The sequence below is a fragment of the Anticarsia gemmatalis genome, chromosome 2 (genome assembly GCF_050436995.1).
Source record: "Anticarsia gemmatalis isolate Benzon Research Colony breed Stoneville strain chromosome 2, ilAntGemm2 primary, whole genome shotgun sequence".
NCBI lineage: Eukaryota > Metazoa > Arthropoda > Insecta > Lepidoptera > Erebidae > Anticarsia > Anticarsia gemmatalis.
Window position 1 is genome coordinate 7,748,191 of NC_134746.1, and position 17,597 is coordinate 7,765,787.

At 34.6% G+C, this 17,597-nt stretch overlaps 2 protein-coding genes across 2 annotated transcripts; both read left to right on the forward strand.

Moving 5' to 3' along the window:
• The first annotated feature begins 168 nt into the window (after window positions 1–168).
• Tmem43 (Transmembrane protein 43) lies at window positions 169–3,042 on the forward strand. The gene is made up of 8 exons (XM_076129469.1): window positions 169–370; window positions 470–574; window positions 658–884; window positions 1,136–1,329; window positions 1,610–1,785; window positions 2,119–2,347; window positions 2,589–2,694; window positions 2,882–3,042. The coding sequence occupies exons 2-8, from the start codon at window positions 470–472 to the stop codon at window positions 3,021–3,023; spliced, it is 1,179 nt and encodes a 392-aa protein (XP_075985584.1). The 5' UTR covers window positions 169–370; the 3' UTR covers window positions 3,024–3,042.
• Window positions 3,043–5,626: 2,584 nt separating this feature from the next.
• Window positions 5,627–17,278, forward strand: SiaT (beta-galactoside-a-2,6-sialyltransferase). Its single transcript, XM_076122857.1, has 5 exons — window positions 5,627–6,560; window positions 13,769–13,866; window positions 14,244–14,389; window positions 14,708–14,838; window positions 15,243–17,278. Exons 1-5 carry the CDS (start codon window positions 5,780–5,782, stop codon window positions 15,485–15,487), a joined length of 1,401 nt encoding a protein of 466 aa, XP_075978972.1. The 5' UTR covers window positions 5,627–5,779; the 3' UTR covers window positions 15,488–17,278.
• The last annotated feature ends 319 nt before the right edge of the window (window positions 17,279–17,597 follow it).

Genomic DNA, 17,597 nt, shown 5'->3' on the forward strand with positions numbered 1-17,597 from the left:
TTCTTATTGATGAAATCTTGTAATTAGTTGCTGATGCATGTTTTATTTTACACGAGAATTTTTAAGAATACAGTATAAATAATATATAATGCTACTCCCTGATAATACGTTTCAAGACATAAGTCTTGAAACGTATTATCAGGGAGTCAAAATCAATCATATGTCAAAATTTGGGGATGGGTGAATAATGTCATTAGTCAAGTTACTGTATTGTATTCAAAATAAATTGTAATATTGTGATGAAATCTGGTTACTATCGAGTGTAAAGTGTAAAAAGGAAATACATAATATTATTAATTTACAAGTGATGACGGTAAACTAAAATAGCCTTTAAAAATTCAGTGTGGAAGGAAAAATAAAGAGTAGAAAGGTTATATTTTGTATTTCCTATTATTTTTTCAGATTATTACACCACCTATAATATTTTATAATCATTCCTATTGTTCTAATGACACACCGGTTTTTTCAGATGGATTGGAGTGCGGTTAGAAATCATTTTAAGCAGACTTGGTTGACTACTATTTTGAGTCTGATTTTATTTTCGGGTGTCACATATTTCCTCGTTTGGGCTGAGGTAAATAACACTTAAATGCCTGCAATCGAATTATAGAAATAATATTCGACCGTTACTTACAACCTTTTTAATAAATGTTTCAGAGTCAAACTATTCAAAGTAACCTAATGTTAGAAGAGTTGGTGGCGGCTGCAGAAAGCATAGATGTACACACAGGAGACGAGGCGGCTCGCTATGAAGGCCGCGTCGTCCATATTGTAGGGCCATTACGCATATTAGAGCCTATTTCTGAACCAGATTACAATATCCAAGTTCAAGCAGTTAAGTTGAGAAAGAGAGTTCAGATGTACCAGTGGATTGAAGAAACTACGTGAGTTGATCTTGATATTATATATTTATATTTTTTTTAATATTGTGGGGATAGTAACCAGAACCATAAACAGACAAAATATTTTTAGACTGCCTATGTTCTTTTGAGCATTACTGTAGTTTATAGTAGGTATTTCTAACTGATCTTAAAAGCAATACAAATGCTTTATCTACTCTCCAGTACAGTGATAGAAAGACTTTTTATACTCTTGATTACACACCTTTTTTATTAACAATTTTTCTATATTTCAGAGAGCAAGAAACATTCCTAAGTGAGCCAGCGGAGGAAACTCACAAGACATACTGGTACCACAAAGACTGGAGAGACTATGTGGTGGACTCTTCATTATTCTACATCAGACCGGGACATCAGAACCCAGCCTCTATGCCTCTGTTCAGTGAGACACATATTGCTGAAAATGTCAAAGTTGGTTGGTTGTACTTAGGTAAGATAATATCATTTGAATCAAATTTGAGTGCACCATAGGCACATGGACATGCTCTATTAATTTAAGAAAAAATGGGGTAAGGGCCTGTTCTAGAACACATTAAATTTTGGAGCACATAAGGAACTTCCAGATGAGGATGTTTGGTTATAGCAGTATCTACTAGTCATCAAGCAAATGTCAGACATTTTGGCACAATTTTAATATAAGTAGAGGTTATTATTTCATATTTTCACTGAAAACTCCTTCTAACCTTAAGACATTTTTTTCTTCATTATAGGTATAGATGTTAAGAGAAAAGTAAATGACTACTACGAGATCTGGTCTGACTCAAGACCTGAGCGCAGTGACATCAAACTACACTCTGGCTTCTATTACCATGGAGAGAGTGCACTAGAACATGAAATAGGAGATATGCGCATTCATTTTTCTTACGCTGGCCGTGAGGACGACATTGTAAGTGCGATCTTTATTTTATTAACCATTTTAATGCTTTTTACACAAATTTCAAAACAAATTATGTTTTAAGTTTATTGTGAATCAGATAGGCAGACAATATTTTATGCCACAAAATTGGCCATTGTTTAATTGATTTTGGCATCCAAACTAATCTCAGGGCAACAACAACTCTTAGGTTTGAGAAGCCATCTTGGTCGACCAAAATCACCTCAATGACGCGCAGGTGACTTCTAAGTGCGCATTTGTAATTCACAAATTCCGACGCAAATCAGGTTGACCGTCATTCGACCGTTCATGCCAAACACTAACAACAGTATACTATAATTTCAGTACACAGCAGTGGGAGTTGTAGAAAGTGGTATACTACAATCTTACAATGCCGCAAGATTTCCGACAGCTGATCCAATATGTTTGCTGCGTAAAGGCTCGTACAGTTTGAAGCAACTGCATGACTTAGAGAGAAGAGATGCCAATCTACATACATGGAAATATAGACTGCTAGGCTTTGTACAAGTTTTTGCGTCAGCTATGACTTTACATCCCGATTGGGTGACACTATGTAAGTACTATGTCTATGTTGTGTATACTATGTTGTAAACTGCTCTGTCTTAAATTGCTTTCAATATGGAATCATTAATATAATTACTTATTTTAAAAAGCCATGGTTTAGTAAATTATTAAGATTTCGGGTGTATAACTATTCTGTTCGCATTTACTGCAACACTGACAGGGTAAAAGTTCGTAAGAGTAACCTTGTAAGAGTCTCATAATCTAATCACATTCTTATTTTGTTTTTTCAGTTCTCCAGTGCCAATGGATATCAAGTAACTTGCGACGATGTACGAGATTTTGGGTCAATTTAGTCCTGTCTTTTTCGTACACGTTATTCATCATATCAATACCTTGGTAAGTTGATTTACACATTTAATGCATAGTGCTGCATATGTACGCAATTAATAACTAAGATATTAAGACTATTCCGAAACTGATAAATGGTCTTAACTGAGTTCGATTGTAAGCAATTTCCTTTTTTATTGAAAGTGGATGCTGTATTTTTTTAAAATTATTAAAATAATTTGTCTATTGTTTACAGGTTGGTACACAAACCTGCTTTCGGCGCATTAGTGCTGGGCGGTGCGATGTTACCGCTTTTACACTACTCCACCGTGATGACGCGGCGGGACGCCACTCCTGAACCGCCGCCGTATAATCGGTGGATGAACAACCAGCGCTGAAATTACCGCTGTTTTTTTTTTCTTAAAACGTGACGTTCAAATTTAATACGTTGATGTCGGTGACCAACAAAGATATGAAACGAAATTTTACTTTGACTTTTCTTCCCGCTTCTGTCTTCCATATTAGTAGCAAAGTTGGAATACCGAAAACCTACATTTTAGTTGCCCAAAATACTGATGATAATTTTTATTTTGCGCATATTTTATTGTCCATACTATGTCTCACGGCTTCCATAGGTCTTTTTTTAGTAGTCATAATAATTCGATGCAGTAATGTCGAGCTACTCTTATTTATTCATACAGTATTGTTTAGTTAGTATAGCAGCTCACTGCTCCTCCATACAAACGCACAATATTCATTAAAATGCCAAAATGTTATTCCTATTAACATTAGATATTACCCTATTTTTTACTTTTTTTATTACATGGAATCCCTATTTGTCTAGTCGTTATTGTGAATTAGAATTTTAAAGTATTTAAATAATGTATTTATAGTAGACTGACACTGAAATTAATGAAAATTGCAATTATTATTGTACAAAATAATAAATATCTAAGTGAAGTTATTATTATTATTTCATAATAAGAAGATAGTGATGATATAGAACATCTAACTTATAATGTTATTGTAATGTGAAATATTGTTTAAGGACGAAATAATGAGCACACTAATTAAGATACCAAAAACCTGATTGTTGTAAAATGACGCACAGAGGAAAATATAAATACTTTAATCAAACTATTTTAACGTGACAGATGAACGGTTACCTAAGTTCCGACGCGTGTTTTTAATAATATATGTATCTCAACATTTTCTTGTCTCATAAAACCCCCTAGAAAGTAAGTAAATTACTGATTAAATAGTAATAGTTATGCTAAGTGCGGCGTACTTATTATAAATATAATATAGAGTTGCCTATTTCCTAAACATGATTAAATACAGTTGTATAAAGCAATAAATCAAATTATCTTAAATATAAATAAGACTAGAATTAGTTTATTAAAATTTATATTATTATTTATTTAATAATTATAGCGTATTGTGTACGTGCGAAGAACGGTTGAAAAGCGTTCATAAGATTTATTTGAAATACGTGCTTATTTATTCCAATAAGTTTTTAGGGACACAAAACCTACATTATAATAGTTAAAGTGGTTTTTCAACAGGCATATTTAAGTTGTGTAATTATTATGTAGTGTGATAAAATTATGATCGGTATGACAGTGTTGAGCACAAATGTGTACGTTAACCTGATGTAGAGTATTTATTCAAAATATAAATTTAAAAAAAAATACGTCGGACAGATAAAAATTGACAAGCCCATGAAAAAAAAAAATGACAAACGAATAAACGCATTTTAATTAGGGATTGGGGACTGGTTAGGTCATGAGATCGTCTGGCTTTTCTATTCCCTGTATCGCCATCCGCCATTTTTCGATTACATAAAAGAATATCTTGAACTATCTATACTAATATTATAAAGCTGAATAGTTTGTTTGTTTGTTTTTTGTTTGAACGCGCTAATCTCAGAAACTACTGGTTCAAATTGAAAAAATATTTAAATATTTGTGTTGAATAGTCCATTTATTGAAGAAGGCTTTAGGCTATATAACATTATGGTACGGCCATTAGGAGTAGAGTAGCAACGAAAAATGTTACAAATCGGGGAAAATTATGACCCATTCTCTCTTATGTGACGCAAGCGAAGTTGCCCGGGCCAGCTTTAAAAGTTTAAGTTTTAAAACTAAAATAAAACTGCCTGCTTTATTCCTGCAGCTTCGTTTGCTTTATTTTAATTCCTAATCATGAAATAACCAGCTTGTGATTAGATAAGACTAAACTGTTTGCGTTCAATTTGTCATAAATAGGTTATTGTTAAGCGCTCAGCAGGGCACAAAGCTTAAAGGCTTTACAATGATTGTCATATCTTGTACAAGGTACACAAGTGAACCAATTAGTTAAGAATAAGAATAGTCATAAATGTTTGTACCTCGTTGTATTTATAACACGTCAATATTATTTTAATTGTTTAACAATTATTTATTTTTCTTGCATAATTTCATTGTTTATTTTTAGAAAATGTTGTAATAAAACAATGTTCCCAGGTTGTGAACTAACTCATTTTACTACAGGAGCTAAAGAATCTATTTTAACAATAAATCCCTTCTCATAAATGTGTTTGTTTTATGCTTATCGCATCCTGCATTTCTATTTAAAAAGTTGCGTCTTCTATACGCAACTTATTATTTTAATTTCATAAAATTCAATAGTACATTACCCACCTATTTTCATTACCTACGATCTTTTTTTTATTTTTTGTAATCTTATCCCATAAAAACCTGAATACCTAAAAAGTTTAATTTTTATTTGAATATGTAAGATAATATATTGAACAGTAAATAAATAAGAGAACTACAGAAATATTTTCATAGCTTCATTTGCAAGAAGCTAAAAAAATCTATAATTTTCCTTCATGCGCCAAGATAAATTCATAGCGACACGAGGCCTTCGTTTTGGCAGACATGCAAAACAAAGGGCGCTGCGGCTTTTCCCGCCAGTTTCGCGCACGCGCACTGCGGATGTTATCAGCTGATCGTACTCCGCCCTCCGAATACAGATTCACCCGAAACACTGTTCTATTTTTACGGTTGTGATTTTTATATTCAAGGATATCGTGTGTCATTTCCTTAAATCATTTGCTCACAAGTAGTTAACGGTAGGTTCGTTCTTGAGACGTGTGTTGTTAACAGAAAACATGAAAGCCGCAGCGATGTCCGTCTGGGTATTTATTAACCTCCTCTTTTTTGGCATGTGCGGTTATTTGTATTTAATTTGGTCACAATACTGGATGTATATAGAGAAACAAAGATTGTTTAGCAACACCCCGCGCCCGCAGAGGAGCGCGTCGGCTCTCCGTTATCAGGAAGCATACGTGCCAGAAAAGTATCAATCCAAATCTCCATATAATTTGAGTATGAGAATTGACTCTCTACGCAAAAACAGGAGGTCCGCAGTTGGTGTGTTGTGGAGTAATGGTGTGGTGTTACAATCGTCCAATAAGTCCTCTGGTTCGTATAACAGTCCGTCCAACACCATAGTGAGGAAAAGCTACGGGAGTCCCAGGTTTCCTAACATACACACACCTTTACTAGAATTTGATACTGATAAATACATTTGTGATGATCTGTTATCCTCTGATTGTGAAGAACGGACTGCGGAGTTTAAGGAGATTCTGTTGAAAGAATTTCATAGGGTGCTGATGGGAGAGAGTAAAGTGTTCAAGTCCGGTTTGGACGCCCACAACACATACGATGTCAAATATGACAGCAGTAAGCGGAGGGACAGTTCAAGAGAAGAGGTGATGTGTGCCCTGAAGAGAGTGAAGGTACAGACAGTGACAGTAGACGATGAACCATTCCGAAGACTAGGTTTCAAAATACCTAGAGCTCCGTTGCAAGAAGGCCGTCATTTTAATACCTGCGCTGTTGTAACAAGCGCGGGAGCTTTGCTTGGATCACGATTAGGAGATTTTATAGGTGAGTTGAACAGAATTTTAAGTCTGTATGGTATACAGTGGTCAAACCTGGTCTATCTTACTAACTTACTAACTTACTTTTGTTATCTTTTTATACTTATGTATCCTGCCGGTCATACTTAAAGTTATAGGCAGAGGTATCATGTATTATGAAGTATTTTGTATTTAAATAGCAACAATTATTTAAACAACATGAATGTAACAGAAAACTCTATCAACTCTATAGAGTATTAACAAAACGTTCATAAAACTTAAGTACCTAAGTAGGTAGGTTATCAATGTAACCTGTTCTGGGGATATTCACACAGTAGGTCGAATTAAGTTATATATTTACTTTATTGCTCATAACAAGCTCATTTACCACGTGTTTGGACTAAAAGGTTTACATAAACCTCTAATTAGCACCGTATAATGTAAGTAAAGAGTGATGTGCTCTAATGCGGTGCATGCAGTGATTCATATCGTATATGAGTTGGCACGCGCTGAGTGTTCTTGTGAATCGCACCAATACCCACTTAAGCTAGCCCGTTTACAGTTATGGCCCAAATGCGATTTTTGCTACTAAGCTTTATTTGTTTTACTCATTTAACTATAGAGCAACAACCCGTAATGAGCCCATCGATATCTATACTATACTAATATTATAAAGCTGAGAAGTAAAGAGTAAAGAGTTTGTTTGTTTGATTGTTTGTTTGTTTGTTTGTTTGAACGCGCTAATCTCAGGAACTACGGGTCCGATTTAAAAAAATATTTCACTGTTAAATAGCTCATTTATTGAGGAAGGCTATAGGCTATATATCATCACGCTACGACTAATAGGAGCAGAATACCATTAAAGAATGTTACAAAAACGGGGAAAATTTTGACCAATTCTCTTATGTGACGCAAGCGAAGTTGCGCGGGTCAGCTAGTTCTTTCATATAACACAAATGTTTAAGTAGCAAATAAATTATATATTTTTTATACACGTGTCTATAAAAAAAACTGAAGATTCTTATGACTTTTGTTTTTATGTTGATTTGTGGGCATTAAAAAGTCGTTATTGTTTTGCGTTTTAAGATAGAGTCTGCTGCCATAATGTATGATGTTGCATAAGATCCACACGTTTGCTCCATATTCAAACAATTTTAATGTAGTCATATGTAAGAATACTCTCTATAATAATTACATTAGCATTAGTTTGTCTTCATATTACGTAGAAAAAAGTCCTTAAGTTTTGACGTAGTATTGGATATAATGTGAAATAGGTTGGGATGTTCATGTTCCGCATATTAGCAGTCAACGCAGCTAATCCATAGATTTTCTGTATAGCCAGAGATAGAATCGTATCTAGTGTTCATGATATGCGACGCTTGTAGATATTATTATGTTCTGCGCTTATAGTCACGGCGTGCAGGTGATCGACCGTGTATTGTGCCACTTATCGCATCGGATCTTTGCTTTGTCGAACGCATTGACATGCGTAGGCTGCCCTCTTCGACGAACGGCCCAAATCGTATGCGAATTACACGAATTATTGTTGTGCACGGGACTTCACTGATTACTCACTGAGACAAATTAAATGACTACATTATTACGGTAAGTATAGACACATGTTAGCATTTGCAATGTATATGATAATTTAACGATGCAGGTGTCCACTTATTATTTAAATTATATTAAAAATTATACCTACTGTTCAATTAACGATAATGGTTTATGTGTGTATGTATAAAGATGCCTCACTTATTGTATTGTACGTGTAGCCAGAACGTAGCAAAATACATAGGCAAGCTCCGGAGGTCGGGTCAGGTAAAAATCTCTTGTTCTTAGAAAATCTATCTGTATTTGTTTGGGGCGAGCTGTCATCTCGTCATTGTTGTCTACTAAGATTAAATTATGGTTAAAGGTTAAACTATAAGTACATTGACCCGAACTCCGCACATTGTTTTAGTCAGCCCTATTCATTATGTTCTTAGAAAACTAAAATAATATTTTCTTAAGCGCTGAATTGAAAACATTGAACTTAGAATAAGGTATTCTGGGAAAATCTAATATTGACACAAGACTAGGGGGATATGCGTATATACACAGGTACTAATGTTTTAGCTATTACCTATAAAAGCACATTATTGTGTTTATACATAGTAATACACTGTACCTATCCCTGAGCTTAATGGATACCTACTTTTGGTTCATTCACGAACCCTAGAGCAGCGCTTCAAACGCACACTACAACATCGTATCTGTTATGCAATCTTTTATCACAGTTTGATTTATTCATGTTGGATGCTATCATTGTTTTACAGAGAAACGCGCAGTTTGATATGCAGATTGTATAGTACCTAGTTAACTTGACGCTAGGCTAGAGCACTGGCGCCGGCGCCTGCGATGCTCTCCTGCAATACCAACGCGTTTGTGCCGGAAAACCCACCTTATTTTTCCATACTAATAGATAATATTTAAATTGATTGTTTACATTTTGTATAATAAAGCTGTAACCAATAGTTTTATACGTAAAATACAAAATAGAAGAAAATAACGTTTAGGTATATATTTGTCACTATTACCACTACTTTGTCATTCATGAATTCATTCACAATTTTTTCGATTCATTAGCGGAAAGCAAAATGTCAAAGTTGAAGTATCAGGTAGGTATTTGATGATTCATGTTTGTAACGAATAATAATATTATTATTTTATTGCATTGGTGTTAGTCACTGTGTAACCACAGAGCATGTCTTTGTCCTTTCTGGAAAAAGTGCTGATATCTTTATAGCCCAGACGTGGAACAGACAATGACACATGCTTCCGACTGAGCCGGCACGTTTAAGGACATCGCTAACTTATTGTTTATAAAAACTACAATATTGTCTATACCCTCAAAAGTACCTTTAAGATTAAAACTATCAACAATAACGATTTATTTATGATCCGGAATAGGATCTTTCAGTGTGCCACATAGTTTCTGATTGGATTCGCTATAAAACGCTTTGGAATTTTCACGGTAATTTTTAAATTATGTGTATAAATAATTTTACTTTTGACACACAAGCCATTCATTTTCCATTACCATGCCCATTACAGTAATTAATTTCGTAGCCGGCGGATAGCAGATAATTATTGCACGTAGGTGATCACTACCTGTAACCGCAAATATGCGTACAGTTTGGAGAATAAAGGTATTATATTAATTTAAACATTATAACTGTATGTATGTATGTACTCGCATGTACACGTAATTTTACCAACCACAACCCACATTGATATCGACATTTTTTAGAGAATATCTTCTTGGAAAGTTCTCATATATTTTAGGTAATTTCAAATACTTACGAGAAGCGTAAAGCGAGGCGTAAGAATACTTAGTATCATAGGCTCTCATGAGGTTTTATGAGAGAAGAATAAGGTTGTAAAACACACATTATGTATTTAAAAAATAGCAAGTCGGAAGTGCTGGCGCGCTTAAGATAGTAGTAGCAACCGCGGTAGCAACATAGATGAATCGCATTTCAAAGAAACTTATCAACAGCTGTCAGTGATTCATGAATTTTGATTCTTAACCACAGAGGTTTTAGTAGTTTCGTTTCTATGTGCGCCCAATTTCTGCTACAACTCTACAACAATTCAGTATCGTATATTGGCAAGAAGCCGAACTCGTTCATTATGGTACTGACATAAACTGAATCTCTAACATAAACCTTTTCTATTTATGGAGGTCATAATACTACTTAATCTTTACAAAACTGGTTATTTTGATATCAACGCAAGCGATTGTTCAATAACTTGGACAACAGCATAAGGAGAGACAGTTGATTCCATTAAATATTTTAGACACACGCCTCTAGAAAAATCAAGCAAACATTTATGATAAAATATCAGTCTATTTTTTTATATAAAAAAAGAAAAATCAATTTCCGTTATTTTTAAATAAATGAGGTAGAGTTAGCTCTACTACAATGCAATAATTCTAAAAGAAAACACTTCCTTAAACTCAAAGACAACTAAAAGACAAAAACGTATTTGAGATACCGTAAGCTTTGTAACATTGTGTATAGTACTATAATATGTGTTTATTTAGTAATTGAAAGAAAAGGTGTGCAGTTTACGTGCGGTATTGTTCGGCGCGCGGCCGCCAGTGCGAGCCTTCGTGTCATCAACCCGCGTGTTAAGGGCGTGCATAATTCATACTGGCCACCATTGTGCGCTTCTAACATACCACTACAATACGACAACAAACCGGCGAGAAGCTCTCTGCAATATTTGTATTTGTAGATTATTGCCAGTAACGGTAGACTGTGTTTTGCTTTTGAATTATGAACATTCCGTAGAAATAAGCCTTTGCTTTGATACATTTTATTCATACCTTTAAATTCCTTCGTATTTTAAAGTTTCAATTCCTGTCTTTAAGAAGAAAATAAGTGAGTAGGAAAATGTTGTTTAAAAACATTTTGCTATGATCTTGGAAAACAATAAAAACTTGAAGACCAAATCATTTTTTTTTGTCTATGATCGGATCAGGTTAAAAAATTACCAAAGAGTTCTAAGCACAGAATTACTGCTCTGACTTCGTAGTAAGTTGTCTTAAACAATAGAGTGTCTTTGCACCACATACATTATTGAACAGTTTTATTTTCCATTAAATCGTATCGCCAGGGCGTTTTCTTTTGGTTCAAAGCGGTGAGCGCGTGACTAGCCCTTCTGATTTACATTTACATGCCAATCTCTAATCATAAATGCACAAACATGTTTGTGCGACCGATGCATGAATTTTTGACCGCTTTTGTTTATCAGTTGTTGAGGAAAATGTTTGAACTTGACCAGTTTGAGCCATATATTATATAGCTGACACGCGCAACTTCGCTTGCGTAACATAAGAGAGAATAATTTTCCCGGTTTTTGTAACACTTCTCGTTGCTACTCTGCTCCTATTGGTCGTAGCGCGATGATATATAGCCTATAACCTTTCTCGATAAATGAGCTATCTAACACTGAAAGAATTTTTCAAATCGGACCAGTAGTTCCTGAGATTAGCGCGTTCAAACAAACAAACAAACAAACAAACAAACAAACTCTTCACCTTTATAATATTAGTATAGATGTATTACTTATTGAGATATCTACCTAATACTGAAATACTGAAGATTGTTTTTTTTTCACATTATGTTTAAGGGTCCTTTAATTTCCTTGTACATATCATATTTGATTATGCCGATTTAAATTTCAAAAGCAATTCAGAAATAAAATAGGTTAGGACTTAGGTACCTATAAACAAGTTATGGTTAACATAAGTCGGTTTATTGCCGATATCCGTACTGGTGTGTAAACCTTTGTGTAACTTTCTTTCAATTGCAATATTCAAATTGAGTGGGTTTTCGATAGTAATCTGATGACTCGGTCATGAGACATTTTGTTGTTATGTTAACACCTGTTATCCGGCTTCCCACACAACTTGACCACAACAATATCTAACCGCATCGAATAATTTTAATCATTTACTTGAAAACCACAAACTTTTCGTACTGAATTATCAAAGAAATGTATATTTATTTTTTGAAATAAGTTTGTTAAAAATGTTGGTAAAGATCGTAACTTTAGTATCCACATGTGGGTACTAAAGTTATTACTTAAGTTGGTCAAATAAAAAAAATGATAGAACAAGTTGACAATACCGATCCAGCCTAAAGTTAATCTTTAAAGTAAATAAAAAACCGAGTGCGATGACCTGTATGTTTTCCTGGATGATTATCGGGAATAATGACAACCTCTTAGTCAGTAATTGGACACTGTAGGTTAAAAATAAACACGAATGATTGTTTTGGTATAGGAATAGTGACAAATAGAGTAGGTACTTAGGTACTAACAGATGTAGGCTACGTGCTCTAACACAAGTCACTCGTTCTGCTGACGCCTATAACTCAGTAAATGCACAATATAAAAAAGTGACCGTTTGACTTAATAACACAGCGAAGAATAGCTGTAATTATCAAGTCCTTTACCACTAATCATGTTGTTTATTTCCATTGTTCCGCTTTCTTACATGTATGGAGGAATCGTGCCGAAGATTATATGTCCTTTTCCCTGGATTACTTAATTATATAATTTATGACATGCAATTATCATAAAGACGGGCTAAAATATGAGCTATTTAGATCTTTATCGCAGTTGCAGAATAATCGTAGAGTTTTTATTGGATTTCTCAATGATTGCTTTATTACTTCAGTTTTGCAATCTATTTTGAATACGATTTAGTTTTAGTCTTGATTATTAACTTATGTAGATATTTACACGACCTCAAATATAGCCTAACACCTCGGAGCATTGTTCGCGTGAAGAATTGCTTAATTTTGTGTAACTATCTATTACTATAGTATCGTGGTTGTGGGCGTGTCTTACAGTCACAGCCTAAAGAAAAGTTTTCTCCAACCACGTATTTTTTGCGGGTGATCGATTATTGCAATACTGTTACTTAGTATTATGGAACAGCGCTCGGTAAATACGTTCAAAGATTAAGATTTCTCTCTCTTGTCTATTATAAAACGTTTCAAAATTCCTGAAATGGAGCGGAAACCGTATTCAAGGTCTGATAACGGAATTTTATAAATTTATATCAATTGTTTGAAGAATAGGGCCTTGTACGAGTTATAACAATTATGACAATGCTATGTTACTCACGATTCGTTAAAAACCTTTTTTAGTTCAATTTGCGGTGGTTGTACTTTGAGCAGTAGGAAGACACACACTGACCACAAAATACCCATATTTAACATGTGTAATTGATGAATAGTTTTAGAATTACTAAATACCATTTGTGGATTTAGTTTAGTCACGTTGTTATAATTAAATCTTGTATAGCATGTTGCTATAGTGATATAATTCACGATGATTCAAGTTCTGTAAATAATTGTTCTCGTAATATAATTTATCTAACAATATAAGATTAACTACTTTTACTACATTGGGTTATTAACGTATTGATAAAAGTTTTTGTATGATAGGTACATATTATTATGATGATGATCTACAGCAAAATAATCGAGAAACATTTTAATTCAAACTCATAAATCAAAATTTACTTCCATTCATTTTTTTTACTTGTTATCGGTGTCACTAAGTCTGGCTACCACTACTATAATAATAATTGTAACTAATTGGATATATTAAATGGAATATAAAGGATACAACTTTGAGTGAAGGCATATTGTAAATTAAATTTATGTTTGCCGGTAGACTCCCACGACATGGTACTGAGATTCAACAACGCGCCGACTGAAAATTTTACAGAAGATGTTGGCTCCAAAACTACCTTCCGAGTGCTTAATTCACAGGTGAGCTTTTGACATTCATCTTTACAATGATACGCATAAATAAGGAAGTCTTAACGATCGAATGGGTACAATATTTATTTTCTTAAATTATTACGCAGAAATCCCAACACTTTATTATATGAATGATTGAGAATGATAATAAAATAATGGGAATCCTAAAAATAAGTTTCCGTCTTCTGCATATTCAGTTGTGTAGTGATGGTCAGGAAATTAAGTAACATAATATATCCTTCTTCCATGTCATATTTAGCCACATTCGTAAATGTCTATTTTATCACTAAGTTATTAATATAAGGACATATCAGACCATAGGTCATTAAATTAATTTACCTTAATAAAGAAATTGTATTTATTCTGTCTTCTTGGCTTGTTTTCAGGTAGTAACAAAACCGATGTTCAGGTTTTTAGAGAACCCCTTGTTCCGTGGAGTGTCAATTCTTGTTTGGGATCCTGCGAACTACTCCTCGACTCTTGAAGAATGGTATCAACATCCTGACTACAATCTTTTTCCGGTTTACAAGAAGTAAGTTATGATAATCCTATTATTACAAGCAGAATCTATAGATTTTACAGTTCTAATTAAATGATATTGGTACAGCGAATTTAAAAAAAATACGTTTAGCTTAATTAACACTCATTCAATTAAAAATGAAGCTGTTAGCTTCATTTTTAATTGAATATAAATCAATCAGGGCTTCAATCGTGAATCACAAAGGTAGTTAATACGACTGTTGCTCACAAGACTGGAGTCTGTTCTGATTCTATCTTTATGTTTTTATTGCTCACCAATAAGAATATCTATGTATATACCTGATTTTTTCTTCTCGTCTTAATATTTCAGATTACTTGAACAGAGTAAGGGCGCAGATGTCCACTTATTAAACCCTCAAGTGCTGTGGTCATTATGGTCAGTGCTGCAGGACACGTCTCCTTATCGGCTTCGAAGAAACCCTCCATCGTCAGGGTTTATAGGTCAGTTCGCATTTCTTTAACAATATCTAATTACAACCATTGCTGTGGGACAATTTTCTACCTTCCATAGACTAAGGACAATTATTTCTGTAGCATGCTTTACAAGAACTATTTACATCAAGTTATTTTTAAATGTTAAACGCTCCAGACTAGACTGTAGACAATCGGATAGTGTTATAAAAAAAATCATCGTCCGCAGACCAATTAAATACCCGCAAAGGTGGATTCGATCATAAAATATGTGGAAAATAAAAATGTACACTATTTATACATGTATGTATGTAATGTAATGTATATTACCTACTCGCTAGAAGGTTTCATTCCTTCATTCTTTTGATATAATGCAAATCTCGATACACAATACAGATAAAGAATAAAAAAAACCCTGACTGATGTTGTTGTAGGGATATGGTTCTCCCTGCACCGCTGCACACGTGTGCGCGTGTTCGAGTACGTGCCGTCGGCGCGCGCGTCGCGGCGGTGCCACTACCACGCGGCGCGCGACGACGCCGCCTGCACGCTCGGCGCCTGGCACCCGCTGGCGCACGAGAAGGCGCTGGCCGAGCGCCTGCGCACCAACCGAGACCTCGACGTCTTCCAGCGAGGCTTCGTCGACATACCCGCCTTCAGAAACGTCGCTTGTCACTGAATCAGCGGCTCTCAACCTTACTTCGAGACCCCCTTAACAATACACAATTTTCAACAATAGCTTATTAAACTTTAGCATTTTCATAATGGCTAGTTTCCGATATACTAGGAATCTAATATGAATCCAGTTAACTTGTATGTTGCTGCATAATATGAATTTTCAGCAAATTAAGCATTGCGCTTTTTTATGATGGTATGAATTGAAAATAAGTTAAAGATAAAGTTGTGCGCAGTTTCAACAAACGCGGATGGCTTTGATGGTGTCTTGGATGCTTCAGGTAACAAACTATATAGGGAAGTTTGGCGCAGTGGTTTAAGCGGTCACCTCGCCGCAACAACCGTAGCGCCGCGTGTGGTGGGTTCGAATCCTACCCGGGACAAATCTTTGTGTGATGAGCACGACTATTTGTTCTGAGCCTGGATGTCAATTTATCTATATAAGTATATATTTAGAAGTATATAAGTATGTTTATCAGTTATTTGGTTACCATAGTACAAGCTCTGCTTAGTTTGGAATCAAATGACCGTGTGTGAGTTGTCCAATAATATTTAAAAATAAAAAAAATATTTAAGTTAAGGGTATGTTATTAAAGAAGTGTAGTTTGAGCTTTGGTAGGGGGTCACGACATCAAAAAAGTTTGAATTACAACGATACAATGTAGTTAATGATCTAATTAATAATGCGACGATTGCTTTGTTCGTTTATCAGTGAGACGATCTGAATTAAAAGCATCTATAATTTGTTTATGTAATTAAAGAAGGTTCGATTGTCAAGTATAAATATAGAAACCAGTACTCTATCAATCCATTTTCAAGACATAAATAGAAGTTAAAAAGATATCAGAATTCCTGTAGCTGATGTGTAGAACAACAATATAATGAAACAATTTCCTGATCAACGCTAGAAAACATTTCAATTACTTACGTGTATTTGGAAATGCACTTGTGACCCGTTAAAAGCCTGTACTTGGCCAACGTGGTCGACTCAAAACCCAAAACTCTCTTTTATTCTAGGTAGGAGACCCGTAGGTACTAAGCAGCGGGACAGTATTTATTTGTTTATTTTTACAGTACGAGTAAGAGTCTAGAGATATGTAACGTGTCAAGAGAGTAGACAAGGCGGAAGGAACCGATTCAATAAAAAGTCAATTTGTGGTCAACCGGTCAATAACGTCATGAAAATTTCTATTCTTGCATCGTGGGATATTTCCCGAAGAATTTATTATGTTGTTGAGGAAACTAGGTGAACCCATTTCTTTACCTAGCTTACTTATTACGTAACTTTATTGAGTCATGCTTCTCTAGTCATTTTAAGAAAGAGAAAGAATTATTTTAGTGCCAATCTTAGAAATTCATTTCGGTTACCATAATTATACCTATTAAAAAAATGATGTTTGTATTTCTTAACCACTAGGTTACTGCTTCTATGTATAGAATACCTTAAGGTTTAAGTTATAATCTTTATTGTATGTATCTAGTGTAAGATATTACAAAATAAATGTCTTCCTATTTATAATTATAAGGTGCCTACGAAATGTTGGACGATAAATTATTTAGCTCGCATTCTTATGACAATTTGTAAATTTTATTATTTGTTGCAATTTTATAAACAGATGTTTATAGAATAATTACGTAATTATTAATTAACTGCGGATAATAGATGAAGTAGCAAATCTGCTGAACATTTACTTTACAACAGTTGAGTCTGTTTGTGTTACAGAAGTTGACTATTGAATAGTTTTATACTTGAACGTAAATATGAACACGAATCAATTGTGCGTAGCTGTTGTGTACTGAGTAAAATATATACCTTTTTTACATACAAATGTACCATTATTTTGACAGCTCCTTCAGGAAATGACTATTTAAGCGATATTGTAATTTTATGTGGTTCAGGTAAGGTCATACGGCCGTGAAGCGCCCTTGTCCATCTTGTATTTTTAGCGATTTGCTAGCGTACGGCGCGGCCGGTGCTGCCGGAATACTGATGGGTGTCGTGCTGCCTCTCTCATTAGTGATTCAGTGTGAGCGCGCGGAATTAGCGCGCCATGTCCGAGATGCGGAGCAGGCAAACACCTCGTACAATTAAACTGTTAACGACCTTGCCCTGC